Raw genomic sequence first — 17,536 nt, 5'->3', positions numbered from 1 at the left:
AGCAGCAGCTCATGTCTTCTAGAGCCACAAAATTGTTGTTTTTTGGTTGATTATGCAATAAAATTCAATGAATTTCTCCGACACCTCATCATGCTGAAATATTGCTGCATAAGAAAAAAAAATTTATAAATTCCGAGTGTTGATGCTTTTCACAAATTGTGAGTGTTGATGTGCGAAATTTGCCGAAGAATTCGAAATCCTTCTACTCTTTATTGAGTTATATGGCAAGAAATACTTATATAAACTTAACTCACAGCGTAAAATTATGAACAGTCTACTAATTTCTCCAACGTAACATGACTGATCAAGTCACGCTCTTCCTCGTAGTCACTGCTAACCCGAAGGTAATACGCTTTGGAGCTGGAAAAGATTCAAAACCTGGCAATTCAAGTAGGAGCCAAATGATTTTAAATGTTGGATCATATAAACTGATTTTGAATTTTATACCAGCTTGTACAAGCTATCAAAAGGAAAAACACAGTCTTTTGTTATTAGACAAATTTCCCTTAATTTGTTTCACTACAATTAAATATGGAAAAGGGCGGATATGATCTTAATGTTCATATCAAAGGTCAAATAAGCCTTTCGTGTCTCTAAAGGTCAATAAACACACTTAATAGAGCGTTTGTTACAAGATTGGGAGTGTAAATTAGAGTGGGGATGAGAATAAAAAGGAATGAGAATTTGACCGATTGTTTTTATATATTGTTTGATTCAATAGAAAACCGAACCAATTTACTAAGGCCGTCTCCAATAGTCCACTATTTTGCCGATATAGAGTAAAAATCCTCTTCAATAGTACTCTATATCCAACACTATTATTGTGTACCTCATTTTTTTACTCTATATGTAGAGTCACTCTATAATAGTGTGCCTTAAAATAGAGTATTATTGGAGATGAAAATAGAGTAACTCTATTTTACTTTTGATTTCTTTTTTTATTATAAATTTCATTATCAAACATTTGTTAGTTTTTGCTACAATATAGTCCAAATAAGCTTTTTCGATTTAGTCAAAAATGTAAATATATAATATTAAAAGACAATCGGTATTAATAAATTCAACAATTTACAAGTGGAGTATATTTTAATATTTTTATTATTTAAATTTTTTTTAATTTTTTTAATAAATATAGTTATTATATAAATTTAAAAAATATATATAAACATATTTATATTAGATACATAAACTTAAAATAGATTTGCATTTCAACAATTAAAAAGACACATAGAAACTAAAGACACAAAATATTAATAAAAATACATATAAATTAATAATCTGGTAAATCAGAGTTTGATCCACCAAAATTATTAAAATAGCTACTAAAATTTTCCTGTGTAGGATGCGGCGGTTGATGTTGTTGACCTCTTTTTTCCATAATTCTTCTTTTTTCCGCTACCGTAAATGCACGAAACTAAGGATCTTCAATGAAATTAAGATCCGCAAATAGAATTTTAATGTTTTAATATTATGTTTTATAATAAATATGTTTTAATGTTTTTTAGTGTTGAATAAATTATTGGTGTTTTTTAATAAATAGAGTATATTAAATGTCTTTAATTATTTTAAAAATATTTTTTAAAATAAATATAGTAATTTTATATATTTAAAAATATATAAACATATTTAGAAAATAAATTATTAAAATAAATAATATATTTGATTATAAATAAATAAATGGACATAATCAAAAATAAAAATAAAAATATATAAATGTATATTGTAAGTTTTAAATAATTCATTGGTGTAAGTGTAAAATGTTTAACTAATTTAATATTCTTTTAGTGTAAAAAAATAGAGTCACCGTTGGAGATGAAATACTTTAGCAGTGGGATTTTAGTGTAAAATTTACACTATTTTGGCTCCCACTATCGGAGATGCCCTAACAGAGTTTGGTTTGCACCATCTAAATCTTGGCTCATCCCTTCTCCAAGGGGATACGCTGGCAATAATATGCACGAATCTGATGCAAGACTTTCAGACCCTAGACTCTTCAATACAGCGTATTAATTTCTTATGTCACCTCCCAGAAATTCAGAAAATCGACATATTTAGGACTCTGGAATCTTTGAATTCTTAGCTCTAAGAGAAGCTATGTCTTGGGCCTTAGGTAACTTTTGGAATAAATGTGATATTCGAAGGGAATGTCATCCAAACTATCCAGTCCGAAGATTGCCTTCAGGTTTCGTACTGGGGAATTTGCAACGATATAGAAACACCTTCAAGTATTGCTTCTTCATTTGGATAAATAGACGAAAAATTATTAGGTAGATTTAGTCTACCGCATCATTCGTGAGCCAGTGGCGGAACCAGAATTCAAACTCAGGAGGGTCGAAATTTTACGTTTCACCATGCAAAAAAAAAAAAAAACTACATAAAAAAACGAAAAATATCACTTGTAGAGGTGGTTTTAACCGTCCCTACAACAAAAAGCCACCCCTATCACTTGTAGGGGCGGTTTTTAGGGGCGGCCACATGAAAAAATGTGGCTTTTTTTTAAATTTTTTCCGTATAACATTAAAATGATAACATTATTGTAATATCAATATCAAAAAGTGTAAAAAAATAACAAACGAGATTATAATAATATCATCATTTTAATGACGTGTTATAATGTTATTGGCTCGATACACGAATAACGTGATAGCTAAGTTTACTTAATAATTCTACCCCTATATTGATAAAGTAAATTGAAAGTGAATCTCGCATTAAATAAGACAATAAGAGAAAAATTTATTAAATCCATATCAATAATTGTATTTTTTTAAATATGTGATAAAAATATAGCAGACAATTCTATTGAGACAGAATGAGTAATTTATATATTTAATGAATTTTATATTCTATAATATATTATTTATTTGAAAAGAATTTTTTTTTTTTTATCAAAGATAGAATTACACTACGTTAGGTGTTAGTTGTCAGTGTTAAATTTTCAGGAAATATAGTTTTTTCAGCCCACTGGCTGGCAGAGGGGTGGGTCGAACCCATGCCCTCATGCAGATGCATAGTGAACTGTGGCCAACCGGGCCAACAGTCACTTGCATTTGAAAAGAATTGAGAAAATTTAAAATTGGAATTATTATACTTTTGGTGTTTCAACTTTTTACGAAATGACAATATGGTGTTTGAACTTAATTTTGTCACAATACGGTGTTGCAACTTGTTGAATAATTACAATATGGTGTTTTTGCCAGTTTCGGACTTTAACCAGTTTTCAAACTTTTTTGTTATTTCAGTTTTAGTCCTTAAACTTTTATTTCTTCAAAACAGTCCAAAATTTTTTTTTTTTTTTAAAAAATCTACTAGGCTCTGATACCATCAATTGTGAGCCTACTCCTACAATGGCGGAATTAAATAGTTACTCAAAGATCTTTAATTTTTTGTCTATTATTTCTAGACTCCTTCAGCTTCTCATACTCATGAAAGTATCGAGAGCTAGCAACAAAACCTAATGGTTCTCTGTTCTTGAGAAAATAATTCTCAAATTCACTCTGTTTAAGAGTCAACTCTTCTAAATGCTTAGAAAAACTTTCTACAGATTTGTTTAAAGTTTCTAAAGTCACACTTAGAGAATTAAGACGATCGATAATAGAATTTAACAATCCTATTACTGGTTCCTTACCTACTCCGTGATCTAAATGGAAACAATCAGGATAAGGGCAATTACCATTCATCAAGCTTTAAGTAAAAACTTCAGATAAATAAAACAATTTATTCATCTAAAAATATATACCTTCAATGAACAGGGTCCACTAAGCTTCCGCAATTGCGTCCACTTCCTCTACGCTCGTCACCAGCAGCTAGAAGGATCTTCTGTGTTATGAATGCCCGCTTCTCTTTAATTGATTATGGGACTTATGAAACACTCCTTCACTAAAACAGACCGTTGTAAAATGAAACAAGGTATATAGTAGCAAAAATTCTCAGACAATTATATGAAAGCACTCTGATTTATTTCTGCTCCCTTTGTTCATAGAACTTAAGGGTATTTATAGGGAATACAACGACTAGCTGGTGCCTCTAGTACTGTTTTCCAGCTTCAAAAGACTCAATAATTGAAAGCAATAATTTTAGACAGCTGGTGTCTCTGGTCCCATTTTCCAGCTGTAGTACAATAACTCTCAATAATACAATATAAAAGATAAGGTTCCTACAACAGCACTAAAGACATGACACGCATATTAAGACACATGGGTCATATTATGGGTAGTGCTTTGTAGGATAGTGGCTGCCTCAATTATACATATTGAGGGTGACATCATGGATGACGTTTTTGTCATGCCACCTGTGAGTGAGTGACAGGCAAGTCCCAATTCATTTCGTCTAGTTCCTGCCTTGCTTTCTCAAAGAGCTGTTCTTTATGCTCAGCTACTTTCTTCCAAATCTCAAAGGTTTCTGATTTGAAATTTAAGCTAGCATCCTTGTTAACTAGCTTCAAGAGTAATGTTTTTGCCTCTTCCCGTCCAGAGATAAATCTTGCATTATCGATAACTCCAAGATCTTTGGACCAGATGGTTATGAACATTCTTCCATCTCCGAGAATGATGTAGTTAGAATTGTTAACTATATTCTCCAAGACAGACTTGAGGAACTCAATATGAAGAGCTTTGTTTGCGAGCTTTGATTCTTCATACATTTTCCACCTTAACTTTTGATTTTGACTATTAACTTTCTGGGGTTCCACAAGTTCTCTATTGGTGATAGGGCGAAGATCCCAAATTTGATAAGGATATCGGACCTTACCATCCTCTTCATATTCCATCATTGTACTTACAATTTGAAATGTAACAAACCTAGATGTTTGTTTAACATAACTTAAAGCTGTTTGCACAATTCCTGGAAATACTGACCGGGGAGTTTCTAAATCCACTTCTAAAATTGAAGTCAGACCTGCTTCTGTGAATTTTAGACTTTCCACCGCCATGTCTGCTTCAATTTGCAAACCAGGCCATCCATGTGACTGCCAATGAATGTAAGGTTGTAACATAGAACATTCTTTGAGAGAACGATCTATCGAATCAACTATTTTCTTTTTGATAGTGTATCTTACATCTGGGGGTAAATATTGATTCATTCTTTCAAGAAGTTGTTTCCTCTCAGAGATATGTTCAAGGAAATCTTCTTCTTGCGCTGAACGGAAACCAAGTTGTTTTTCCAATTTTAAAATGTATTGAACAACTTCATCTGCAAAGTGTGATATTTGCTGAAAATCTTTATTTTGGATTCCTCCTTTTAGACCTGCACACAAATTAGATCCGTCTTTTGAAAGACCAAGACTTTCGTCTTCATGATAATTCCAGGTTTGTTCTACCTCAGGATTTTCTAGTGATGCAAGAAATCCTCCAAGATCAATATCTTCAGATTCAATTTTGAATTTGTTTCTTCCTGAGAATGTGATGGTTTTTCCACGGAATATTTGACTTTAAAGTCATATTTTCCAGAGGGTTCGCCCAACGTATCCCACTCAGGATCATCATCGAGAAGATCATCATTATCTGAGTATTCTTCTCCAGAATTAAAAACAAATTCTTCCTTATTTTGATTTGGAACCTTTGTAGGTTCATTCGCACTTTTACTAGCCTCGTGACCTAAAATGTCACCTTGCAGTATTTCAGCGTTATCTTTTTGAGAAGAAAGCTGATTATCATAGTCTTCTTTACATTTTTTGTACCATTCTTCTCGCAGTTTTTCAGCTCTTTCCTTAGTCAAGCCAAATTTTGCAGCTCCTTCGGCTAGATGATCTCTCTTTGGCGTTTGAGACACTAATGGCTTCTTATTCTCGTTCAGTTGAACCAAGGATTTTTCCTTTCGTTTCTTTTGGGGAACCAAAGGTTTTTCTTTTACCTTTTCATAAACCTTTTTAGGGTTTATCAGTTCTTTTGAACTTGCAGCTACATTTCCCTTTGGGCATTCTGAAGTAAAATGACCAGGTTGCTTGCACCGCCAACAAAGGCTATCTTTTGAAGCCTTTGTTTTCTTGTTCGTCCCTTTTGGACCAGAGCATATGCTCTCGTTCTCTTCATTTCCTCGTTTCATAGGGCACTTCTTTCTTGTATGCCCTTCCTTCTTGCAAATCCAACATAGCTTGTTTTTGGCAGCAGGATCCATCTGCAATGTCAGAAAGTTCACGAGAAAGAGAATCAGCTATTACATTTTTATCAGATGCAATATATTCAATATCAAACCTGTAATAACTAAACCATTCTTGCAACCTTAAGAGTCTAGTTTGTCTAGCTTCTTTGAAGTTCAGATTCCTAAACCTTTTAACATAAGTAGAATCTGTTCTAAGAATAAACCTTTTTGGTGCTAAGAAGAGATAAAAAGCTTTCATACCGTTTTTTGCCGCTAATACTTCCTTTTCATGAATTGGATAATTTAATTCTGCACCTTTAAAGGTTCCAGACCAATACTTACAAATAGGTTCAGGTTTCCGTCCTTTGATTCTAAGGACTGCACCCCAACTCTTTTCAGAAGCATCTGTCTCCAAGACTAACTCATCTGTATCAGAGGGTAAATTTAAACATGGCAAATTTTTCATTTTTTCTTTTACCTGTTGTACAGCTAGAGTGTCTTCTTCATCCCAATAACAGGGAGTTTTATCAGAAGATTTCTTAGATATCCTTCCTAAATATTTGGACAAATCTTTCACGAATTGTCTAGCATAGTTAGCAAGTCCACAAAATCTTTGTACTTGCTTCCTATCTTCCAATTCATCAGGAAAATTGATAAGTTTTTCAGAGATATGACTTTGTAGCCATATTTTTCCTTTTGCTATTTCTATCCCTAGAAATTTTATCTTTTCCTTAAACCATTCTATCTTTCTTTCAGATAGAATCATACCTTCCTTTTGAAGGATATCAGTCACTTGTTCAAGGTGACTCATGTGTTCAGCTTCATTATTGCTAAAAACTAACACATCGTCTATATAGACCACACAAAACTTTTTTAATGCTTTAAAAGCATTATCCATTTTTCGTTGAAATATGCCAGGGGCATTTTTCAAACCGAATGGCATTACTAACCATTCATACATTCCTTGAGGAGCATTGAATGCTGTTAATGGTATAGAGTCTTCCTCCATTTTTACCTGCCAATAACCGCTTTTTAAATCAAATTTAGAAAAAATGGATGGTTGTTTAAGACTTAACCTGTCAATTACATCTCCGGCTGTAGGAATTTTATAGCCATCATCTTTGGTCATTTGATTTACCTGACGATAGTCTATAACCATTCGTGCTTTTCCACGCACCTGCTCTGCATGATTAATTACCATAAAAGCTGGACTAGAATGTGGACTTTCACTATTTCTAATCAACCCTTTTTCGAGCAATTCAGGAATTTGTTTATCAAATTCTTCTATCATTTCTTCAGAATATGTTATATTTTTTGATCTGATGATAGTATCGGGATTTTTCAGTTCTAGTTTGGCTTTTATACCATTTAGAACCCATAACTTTAATGGATCTTCACTAAAGTTATCAGCTAACTTGTTTATAAACTTATCCCATTTGTTTCCTGCAAGTTGTATGCTTCTTGTAATAGGTTTTTCTATTACATATTGTGTTTGACATAAATTTTCATACCAATTGGTATCATTTGGAATTTCCGATCCAAATAAACAATCTATCCATGACTCACCACGCTGTGCTCGCACTCTGTAAGCTGGTTCACAAGGTATAGATCCACAAAGTTCAGAAACTTTTACGGGATAAAAACCGAATTTCAATTTTAATTGTGGACTCGTAAGAGTTGTGATTTTGACACCTGCAATTGAGATAAATACATCGTCTTGCACAAAAGGACGATTTTCTTTTTGTCCTTTTAGGAAAGCATTTCCTAAAATAATATCTGCATCTAGTTCAGGAAAGGCTAAAATCTTATCAATAATGAATTGTTTTTCATTAATGATAACAGGAACTTTTTCAGCATAATGTGTTACTAGATTTACCTCACCTCCTGCCATACGTAAAACAATAGGTTCGGCCAATGGCTTCCACCATTCATCTGGTAATGCATTAGGTCTTGCACTACTGATTGTTGCTCCTGTGTCTATTAACGCATCTAAACAATAATCATAATAACCTGAAAATTTGAATGTTAGTGAAATGTAAGTGCTCAAATTGGTTTTTTCCAGGCTAAAGATCTTTTGTGATGCTATTGGAATAGGTGATACCATATTCCAAATATCTTCAAAAGGCATTGACCGTTGTTGCGAAATAGTTTGAATTTTTCGAACAACCTCAGGAAGTATTATTGCTTGTCTCATTAATCTTACACTTTCCTGACCTTCCTCTTCATCTGCATAAATAGGTAGACTTATTTCTTTAGAGCCTATAATTCTCCTATTGTCAGATGATTGTCCATCTTCTTCTCTTATTGATGTTCTAGGAATTTCAGTTGCACTAGACACTGATCTTCTAGGTAGTTGGTCTAATGTTGAAGCATTAAACATGTTCCTAGAGGATAATGACCTCCTGAGAATAGGATCAGAGATTCTAAAAGCTCTCATAGGCTCTTCTAGATTCAGAATGATATCTTTTCCCCTTTGGGTTATCTGAGAAGATCCTATTTGCCTTGAAGATTCAGCTGGTTCTGTAAGCACCCAACTCTTGGGCCAACTTAGTTCTACAGGATTTATCTCTTTCCTATTGAATTGCTTATAGTTATCTGAACCTTCTTCGAATAATTCTGTTACTTTAGAAATGTTCCTCACTCCTGGATTAGTTGTGTTAATAAGTCTAAAGACAATCCTAGTGTGATACGCCAAATACTTGGCCTGAGAACTCATTCTATTCATCTTAGAGGATTTAATCCTAAGAGTCAAAGAATTTCCCAAACATTTATCGCTTAAAGCCATCAAATAATTTGGATAGGCTTGAAACCAGACTGGACCATTTGCTAGGTTAGTCTGAACACCTGATATTAGCTGGTCTTTAAATTCTTTCCATCTTTTGTCTAAGACTGCTGCTATCACAGGACTGTCCGCTGGGAGATTAAACAAAGGGACTAATCCTACTTGCACTAAACCAACATGGATGTATTTATATTCACCTTTAGACTTGTTCATCATTTCTCTAATTTTGGCAAGTGTAATTAGAGATACATCCAACGTTTCTAATTCTGTGCTAGAAACCTGAGCTGTGGACTCAGACTGGGAGACATCGACTATTGATTTGAAGCTAAATCTAGACTTACTATAAATAGAGTTGATGTCTACCTTTGGCAGTTTCCATTCTAGACAGTTTCTAGATGGATCCTCGTACTGAAATGATTCTTCATGCACCAGAGTAGTATCCAATGGTACTAACTCATCATCCATATCAGCTCTTGAAGTGTTCATCATGAATATTTTAGCTGTCCATAAATCAGATTCATCATTATCAGTTTCATATTCAGAAACTACTTCATAAATTGAATCTACTTCAGAGTCTATATCAGAAAATTCTTCTTCATCTACTGGCTCATATGCTAGATTCTCATTTTCGAAGAATACTCTCCTAAGATTTTCCTTTCGCTTATTCTTTTGAGGACAAGTATCGGCTTTATGACTCTTAGAGCCACATACCCAGCAACAAGAACAGTTACTCAAGGGTTTTCCCTTAGGACATTTTGGTTCTCTACCATATTTTTTCTTAAACGCATCTATCCTATCTTTGTCTCTAAGGTTACTTCTTTTTCTAATAAACCTTCCTGGTCTATCGGACTTCCTCCTTTCCTCTCTATCTCTTCTTGATATTCTTCTCTTTCTATATCCTTTGAAACTTTTCTTTTTTGAAGAATATCCAGTCCTAGATTTTTCTTCTGTTCCAGAAGAACATCCATACCTTCCTGGAACATACTCAATTTGAGAACAACAACTCTTGTTTAAATAAGGAAGACGTTTTGCATCTTGCCTTACTTGGAGTTCAGTGCATGCTTTTCTCATAGCATACCTCACTGCTTGTATCCTTCCTCCTAAACCATCAACTACTTTGTCTTCATTTAGGAGAAGTTGAAATGCAGTCTTTGCTACTTCCGCCCAAGGATCCGGGAGTTTAGCAAAAAATAATTCTGACATGTAATTTTGGGCCGCCAAGTCTAAATTATAATAATATTTTTGAAATTCACAGGCAAAGTTATCAAAATAGCACATGTCACAGATTTGTAGTTTCATTAAAGCCATTAAAGATTGCTCTTTTTCTAATGACTCTGTTGACAACGAAAACCCACAAAATTCTCTTTTCAAGGCGTCTACCACTATAGCTAGTACTCCATCTGCAAACACTTCTTTATCAATTTCTTCTTTTATTGGAGTATGAGCTATTAATGATTCCCAGTATTTTTGAGCATTACCAACCATGGTGGCTTTGCACAATTCGTAGGCGCCTCCCGGAGTGTAACCACCTGATTTTACTGTAAATCTAATCATAGTAATCCACTCATCTATTTTTTCGGACGCATGTTTTTCACAATCTAAGTTGAGAAATGCCGCCGGGCTAATTACCGGTCTCAAAGGGTTATCCCTAGGTACAAATTCTTCTTTTGTCCTATGTGGATAATTAGGTTTGTACATTATTCTCTTCGTAGAGACTAGCTCATTAAAGGTTCTGTCATCTATATGTAGAGGAGCTTCTTCTACCAAACCTAAGGATTTTCTAAGGTCTTGTGCCAGATTATTATTATTCATGTTGGCTGCTTTAGTTGTTGGATCTGCAATAAAAGGAACAATTTTTTCTTTTCTTAATTGAAGAATTTCTTTTTCAGTTATTGGTCCTTTTGTCTTTTTTAAACCCTTTTCCCTTTCAATTGCATCTAACCTTTCATTTACCAGTTTTCCTACTTCATTTGCTAAAGTAGATCTTTCTTCTGGTGAATCACCTAAAATTCCTTTTGCATGAAAATGTTCAAGGAGTTGGTGCACTTCACTTTGCACGTTGTGTAGCGAAGTCAATCCTGATGGATTACTAGAGTCTGAACTCTCGGCTGGATTACCCATTAAACTAGCTTAATTAAGTCTAATTTAATTAATTATTATTCAAATAGTGTTAATTACACTATTTCAGAAGTTTATTTTTCTTCTTAGTTGAAAATATGGACTAAATTGAAAATATTTTTTCTTTTTGTACTTATCAGTACTGCTGCTTGAAAACTATAGGAACCAAACCTGCCTTTTTTTGATAGTTAAAATTCTGATTGGTAACCTGTAACCTGATGGTGACCTGCTAAAAACACCAATTCGTAACTTTTAAACAAGTTCACACACTAACTTGTAATAAAATTTTGTTTAAACACTATTTTGTTATTTTTAAAAAAGTTCACACACCAAAGTTATATTAAACCCTTTAAAATTAAGAAGAGTGTGATAGATAGATAGACATGAGTCGAGGTTAGAAGACTTCTTTACAAGTAAAAACTCCTTTAATATTTGAACTGTTAGCACAGTGTTTACTGCATCGCCTCTTCATCGGAGCAGGTTGATATTTTACCGCCGGCGGAGATAACAGCTCCGGTGAGCTAACACTTGCTGAAATCATTGAAAAGGTATATTGCTTCTTTTATCGAACTTAAATTTTTGTATAACATTTAAATTTGTTTTGTTTTGGGAAATTAGTATTACTAAATTAGGTTAAATCTGTGAATTCATTCATTATCCAAATCAATTGTTTATTTTTATTGAAGATCAGTTCCGTTTAGTAATAAAGTAAATCAATTGATTAACTTCCCCAATTTTATTTTCAAAACAAAAACCCTAACAAATTTCTCCAATTTCGCTAAATCAGAGATTAATTAGGGTTTCTTTGCAAATAAAATTCCTGTTTGGATGCAGCTAATTATTTTTCTCTTTTTCGTTCAGACGTTAAAGAAGTAGAATCAGTGAATCACCTATCTTTTATTTCATGATGAAGAAGACGGTTTTGAACTGGTCAGATCTGGATAGTGATCTTTTATCTGAAATAATTGATCGAATAAGTTGTCTGCGGGATTTTATCATCTTTGGCGCTGTATGCAAGTCATGGCGGTCTGTTGCTTCACCGGAGAAATTCAACAAATCGACTAAAGTTCCGTGGCTTTTGCTTGATCAAAAGGAAGACGATAACTGCCACCGTAAGTTTTTCGACCTCTCTAAAGAAGCAGTTTACAGTGTCAACCTACCAAAGCCTCTATATAAAATTCAATCGTCCATCACAGGAATAAGGAAATTTTGTTTGTCTTATATTTTTAAGAGAGAGAAATGTTTTTTGTGTTCAAAAGGATGGTGTTTGATAGTTGAGTACAAAACACAATTAAGTCTTTTGAATCCCTTTTCGCTTTCAAGAATTGATCTGCCACATCCTTTTTATCTCTCAAAAGATTTTATTAATAATTATAATTTCATCCTGAATTTTGCCTTATCCTCTAGTTCAAGTTCCTCATCAGATTTTACAACAATGATTCTCTACCATTTAAGTGGAGCGGTCAGCCCAAGATTAGCATTCTGGAAAAATGGAGATCGCAACTGGACTGATATAGACCTGATATTTCCTTCAGATCTCATCGAGATGACATACCAGAATGGTCGATACTATGCTGCTCATCTTAATGATGGTCCAAATGGATATGTTATTCATGAAATTGACATTCAAAATTCTGCATTTGTTTCAACACGAACCAAGTCATTTAGCAATCTCTCTATGGATACTTTTAACCCATATCCATTTTGGATTGTTGGATCATCACGGGGGCTGTTTATGGTCACTTCGGAATTGAGATTTAATTTGGAGATAAGAGGTGGCAGCCATCCGATTGGTTTGCTCGATATTGATTCTTATATCTTACAGTTTATTGTTGAAGAGGTTGATTTTGAGAGGGGAGAAAGTAAAGAGGTGAAAGATTTTGGAGATGAAGCTTTATTTGTGGGATTGGAGTCTTCCTTCTTTGCTGATGTATCAAAAGAATCGAAACTTAAGTCAAATCACATATACTTTGCTGAAAAATTTCAAGAACTTTGGTCGTATACCAGAAGAGGTGCTGGTGTTTACAGCATGATGGATAGGTCATATAAGCGACTTTTCACCGAGGCAGACTATGGTTATGGTTCTAGTCAATGGTTTGAACCAAGACTCTGACTTTGACCCTAAGTAAAGTAGATTGCAAAAAATAGTCATGAATTTCTAGAAATACTTTTCACCCATTTCCATTTGGGATAGTTGGATTATCTCGAATGTTGATAATGGTCACTTTGAGATCAGAGATTACTTCGGAGAGAACAGGTGGCTGTCGGATTATTACCGGCGATCTTTATTCTCATTCCTCACAGTTTATTATCGAAGAGGTTGATTTTGAAAAGCGAATGAGTAATAGGGTGAGTTATTTTGGAGATGAAGCTTTATTTTTAGGTTTTAACTCTTCTTATTTAGCTGATGTATCGAACGAACGAGATTTAATTCAAATCACTTGTACTTTGCTGAAAACTTTGAAGAAACTCGGTCAGAAGTAGAGGAGGTGTTGGTGTTTACGGCATGATTGACCCATCTGCCTAGCCGATTTTCAGCAAAGCAGGCTCTATTTATGGTTGTTATAGTCAATGGACTGAACCAAGACCCTAAGTTAGTAGTTTTTATATATCGGTCTTAATTTTATTTATTGTGTTTCTGCTACTGTTTGCTCCTTATTTTATTTAAGTTCTTTTGTATTGTTCATAACATACATCATTCATAATAATAATCATAATAATGTACGGAAACTATCGTAAAATTAGAGAAACTGAAATTAAAAATACTACTACAGAAAACAAAACTTAATTCTAAATAAAGAAAAAAACAGAACAAAACATATATGCTCTACTCTGTTTAATCTGTGCATAATTCACCGAAAATAGCCGATTTCTTGCGCGATGACGGACCATAAAGCACATTGTTGATGCGTGTATTAATTTCTTCTTTACTGAGCTCTTTACGTTGGTTATTTTTACCGATTACAAAAACTTCAATGTTATCATCTGTTGGTGTCCAATCTGCATATTTCGCTGCTTCGGTAGGGGCAGTGGTCGTGGTTGTAGAGGAAGCCGCAGAGTTTTTGGGAGGTAATTCCTTCACTATTTCTGCCATATTATCAACGTTTCTAAGAAAAAATTATCTTTTTTGTTTGTACTGGAGAAAGAATTCGAATAAATAAAAGCTTTTGTATTTTCAAACACATATATACATATTCTCCAATGAACAAATCCCAATCCAAAAAAGAACTGGATTATTGATCCTTAAGAGAATAGGATTAGTGATCCTTGGACTTTTAGTAAATCCTAAATTCAATAATTTGGTCGATTCAATTTGGTTTATGAAAATTATCTATTCAAATACGGGTTAAGGGATTTAAAGATTTGATAAACCAATTAAATATTATTTTTAAAAAGACAAATATATTTATTAAAAGTATTATTTCAATTTTTATCGGTTTAAACAAATTAAAAGAATGATTTGGTTAGTCTTGTCGTGAATTTTAAAATTTTGGTTATTCGGTTAATTCAGTTTGGGTTAATTAGGAGAGTTCGGTCTGTTCAGTAAAAGAGCTAAAATAATTCTATTATTCGGTAGGGATATTTTGGTTTGATTTAAACCGAACCACCCTTAGTTTCAAGTCAAAACTTTTGATATAATTACTCTTGCAAGATCATAGCTTCAGGTTCCCATAAATATTTACAACATTAAACTGTTTAAAAACAACCAACATGATCAAGGTTGAGGAAGTGAATCTGCCGCTACAAGATTTGCTGCCTCGGGCTCTTCCTCGTCGTCACTGCTAAGCCATCCATAGCAAGGTTTACGCCTACGAGTGGGACGAGTTTCCACAGCCGGTGGAGATGGCAGCAGCGGAGAGCTAACTCCTGCTGAAATTCGAGTAGGAAGAGATTCGACAACCAGTGGCGATGGCAGCAGCGGAGAGCTAACTCCTGCTGAAATTCGAGTAGGAAGAGATTCGGCAACCGGTGGCGATGGCAGCAGCGGAGAGCTAACTCCTGCTGAAATCAAAGGTTTTATCAGCTTTGTTTCAAGCTTGGCTTGAGAATTTTCGTCCATAGAATTTGCTACAGGTGAGGAGCTTTTTCTCGGGGAACAGGCTTGTATGGCGAGTTTCTTTCGAGGTGGGGAGTCGTTGCTCGGTGGTTGAACTTGCTCGGAATGTTCAGAAAGGCAGGGGATTTGTGCTTCGGGCCTAGCTTCAGTTTTGTCATCCTTCAAAAAACACAAAATATGACAATCAGAACTAGAATATCTGCTTACTATGCCTAGTTTGACATAATTGTGCGCATAATATTAGAAGCTAAAATACTTAAATTATGCAAACCACAATCAAGCACCACATGCTTCACAGCCTTGCAATTAAGGCAAGTTGTTGCTCGGAAATGTAAACAATAATCGACCCGGAAATGGAAGCAGAAACAGCAAAATATATTTAAAAGTCGTGTATATTTTTCTGCTAAGTCTTAAAAGTCGTGTTTAAATGGCTCCAAACACGACGTGTTAGGATTTTATACGTAAATAACCCAAAAGATAGTAATAAACCTTTGAAGTTCCATTCTCAATCAACAATGTCTGCTCAGCATTTTCCAATAATTCTGGCCTATCATCTTCTTTATCAGGCCAACCTTGTTCCTCAAGAATGGTCTTAACTACAACTTCATAAGAATTCTCTTCAATAAATGGCCAACCTAAATCTCCACCATAAACCTGGAATAACATTACGGCTCAATTGCTTAAAAATCACGAACTTCAACATATTTTTCAGTTTTAACACAAAACTTTCAATTTTGACAACATTGGACACCAACTTTCAAATTTTTGCGATTTGAAATACCGAGCATTTTTTTGACGGAAAATTGCTCGACATTTCGAATTGCAAAAAAAATTAAAATTAAAATTTCATGTTTTAAATTGCCAAAATTGAAATATATGTAGCAAAAATGGTGTTATCATTTATAACCAGATGACAAAAAAATGGAAACTTTCACTCTTTTCTTAGTCCCCAAACAATAACTTTTTTCCTTTCAAGGAAAGTTATTTTCTTTTATCCATTTCTAGACATTTTCTCATCAACCAAACATCATTTCAAGAACCCAAATGATAAAAAAAATGAAAAGTTCCATTCTTTTCTTAGTCCCCAAACAAGAACTTCATTTTTCCTTGAAAAGAAAGTTATTTTCTCAGCAACCAAACAAACATTTCAGAAACCCAAATCATTTTTGCATTAAAATAGAGTACCTTGAGTAGATTTTTGATAGTTTGACGAATCAAAGGTTTAGGAAACCCCATTGGATGAATAGCATCAAGAGCAGCATCAATGCGTCTCAAACCCACCTGTAAAAAAAACATAAAAATTAATCAGAAATTTTGAGAATCATTAAAACTGAAGTAAAATGCAAAATGAAAGAAAAAAAATTTAACTTTATACTTTTGGTTTTGGAGGCATTTTTTATCATTTGTATTTCAAGAGTCTCTGTTAATAAACGAAAAGATTCATGTTTTGTAGTGTGTGTTCTGTAATTTTCTTTTGACTTCTAGTTGGCTTGTTGCAGTGGGTCAATAAAATTAAATTACAATTTGTTTTTTTAAAATTTTTGGAACTGTGTTTAATTTAATGAAACTTGTTAATTTTTGATTTTTATAGTTTAATTTTTAAAGGAGATTCTTAATCCTACTTTTATTTTTTAAAAAAAGTTTTAAATAAGTAAATAGATTTGAAATTGGATTTACTCTTAATAAGTATAAAGTTATGTGTTTGAGTAAAAATATTCAAAAACTTAGCTATTAAAACTATGTTGATGCCATGTCAGCAATTTGATTACCAAATTTTGCATGTTACTTTTTTTGATAGAAATGTTATGTTTGATACTATAACATAAAAGAAATGCAATATCAGAAAAGGTAGTATTATCCTCTCCAATGATAAAAAGTTGTAGTGTGACATAACTTTTTACTTTCATGTTATATTTTCATAAATATTAATTAATTTTAATTTACTTTTTCTCTTTTTTTTCGTTTAGTTTACTTTTTTATTTTAGGAAATAATATTTTTCACCTTGAAAATGAAATATGATAAATGAAATATAGAATAGAGAATAATGATTGACCGACTCTTTTTATACATACATACCCACATATTATGGAGCCAAATCAACTATATATTTTAATTTAAAAAATAAGCTTTTAAATCATTTTTAATCTTTTAAAAAATTGAAAAAAAACAATTTGAAAATATTAAAAATACTACTCCCTCTGTTTTGTTTAAAAATGGACAAATAACATTTATATGTATAAATGGGCCCGCCAGATTTTTTAATTTTTATACGAGTCCAAATCTGGCCCGAATCCAGCTCGGGTTTTATAATTCCTACCCAAATCCGGCCGTAACATAATATTTTTTCGGGTTCGGACCGGATTTGAGTGGCTTATATGGAAAATTTATAAAAATGAATATCCGAGTCCGTCCAAAAAATAACGGGTTTTTTTTCGGGTTCGGGCCGAGCTTGCCATGAAAAATCATTTTTAGAAACTGGCCCTAAAGACCGGGTTTGGACGGA

The 17,536-nt window shown here is 33.4% G+C and overlaps 2 protein-coding genes across 3 annotated transcripts; one reads left to right on the top strand and one right to left on the bottom strand.

The window, feature by feature from the left end:
* The first annotated feature begins 11,329 nt into the window (after window positions 1–11,329).
* LOC126662163 (uncharacterized) lies at window positions 11,330–13,619 on the top strand. 2 transcript variants are annotated; one of them, XM_050356058.2, is made up of 3 exons: window positions 11,330–11,523; window positions 11,837–12,087; window positions 12,400–13,619. In XM_050356058.2, exons 2-3 carry the CDS (start codon window positions 11,880–11,882, stop codon window positions 13,086–13,088), a joined length of 897 nt encoding a protein of 298 aa, XP_050212015.1. In that variant the 5' UTR covers window positions 11,330–11,523; window positions 11,837–11,879; the 3' UTR covers window positions 13,089–13,619. The 2 variants fall into 2 exon arrangements, with proteins under 2 accessions (XP_050212015.1, XP_050212014.1); XM_050356057.2 differs by having other exon boundaries at window positions 11,837–13,619.
* A 919-nt stretch (window positions 13,620–14,538) lies between these two features.
* LOC126660942 (uncharacterized) lies at window positions 14,539–16,515 on the bottom strand. The gene is made up of 4 exons (XM_050354666.2): window positions 16,408–16,515; window positions 16,218–16,313; window positions 15,522–15,686; window positions 14,539–15,191 (listed from the first exon to the last, which is right to left on the bottom strand). Exons 1-4 carry the CDS (start codon window positions 16,423–16,425, stop codon window positions 14,691–14,693), a joined length of 780 nt encoding a protein of 259 aa, XP_050210623.1. The 5' UTR covers window positions 16,426–16,515; the 3' UTR covers window positions 14,539–14,690.
* Window positions 16,516–17,536: the final 1,021 nt, after the last annotated feature.

The sequence above is a fragment of the Mercurialis annua genome, linkage group LG8, assembly GCF_937616625.2.
Source record: "Mercurialis annua linkage group LG8, ddMerAnnu1.2, whole genome shotgun sequence".
In the NCBI taxonomy this organism is placed as follows: domain Eukaryota; kingdom Viridiplantae; phylum Streptophyta; class Magnoliopsida; order Malpighiales; family Euphorbiaceae; genus Mercurialis; species Mercurialis annua.
Note: the sequence above shows the minus strand (reverse complement) of the source record. Positions and strands in the feature narration are given on the sequence as shown.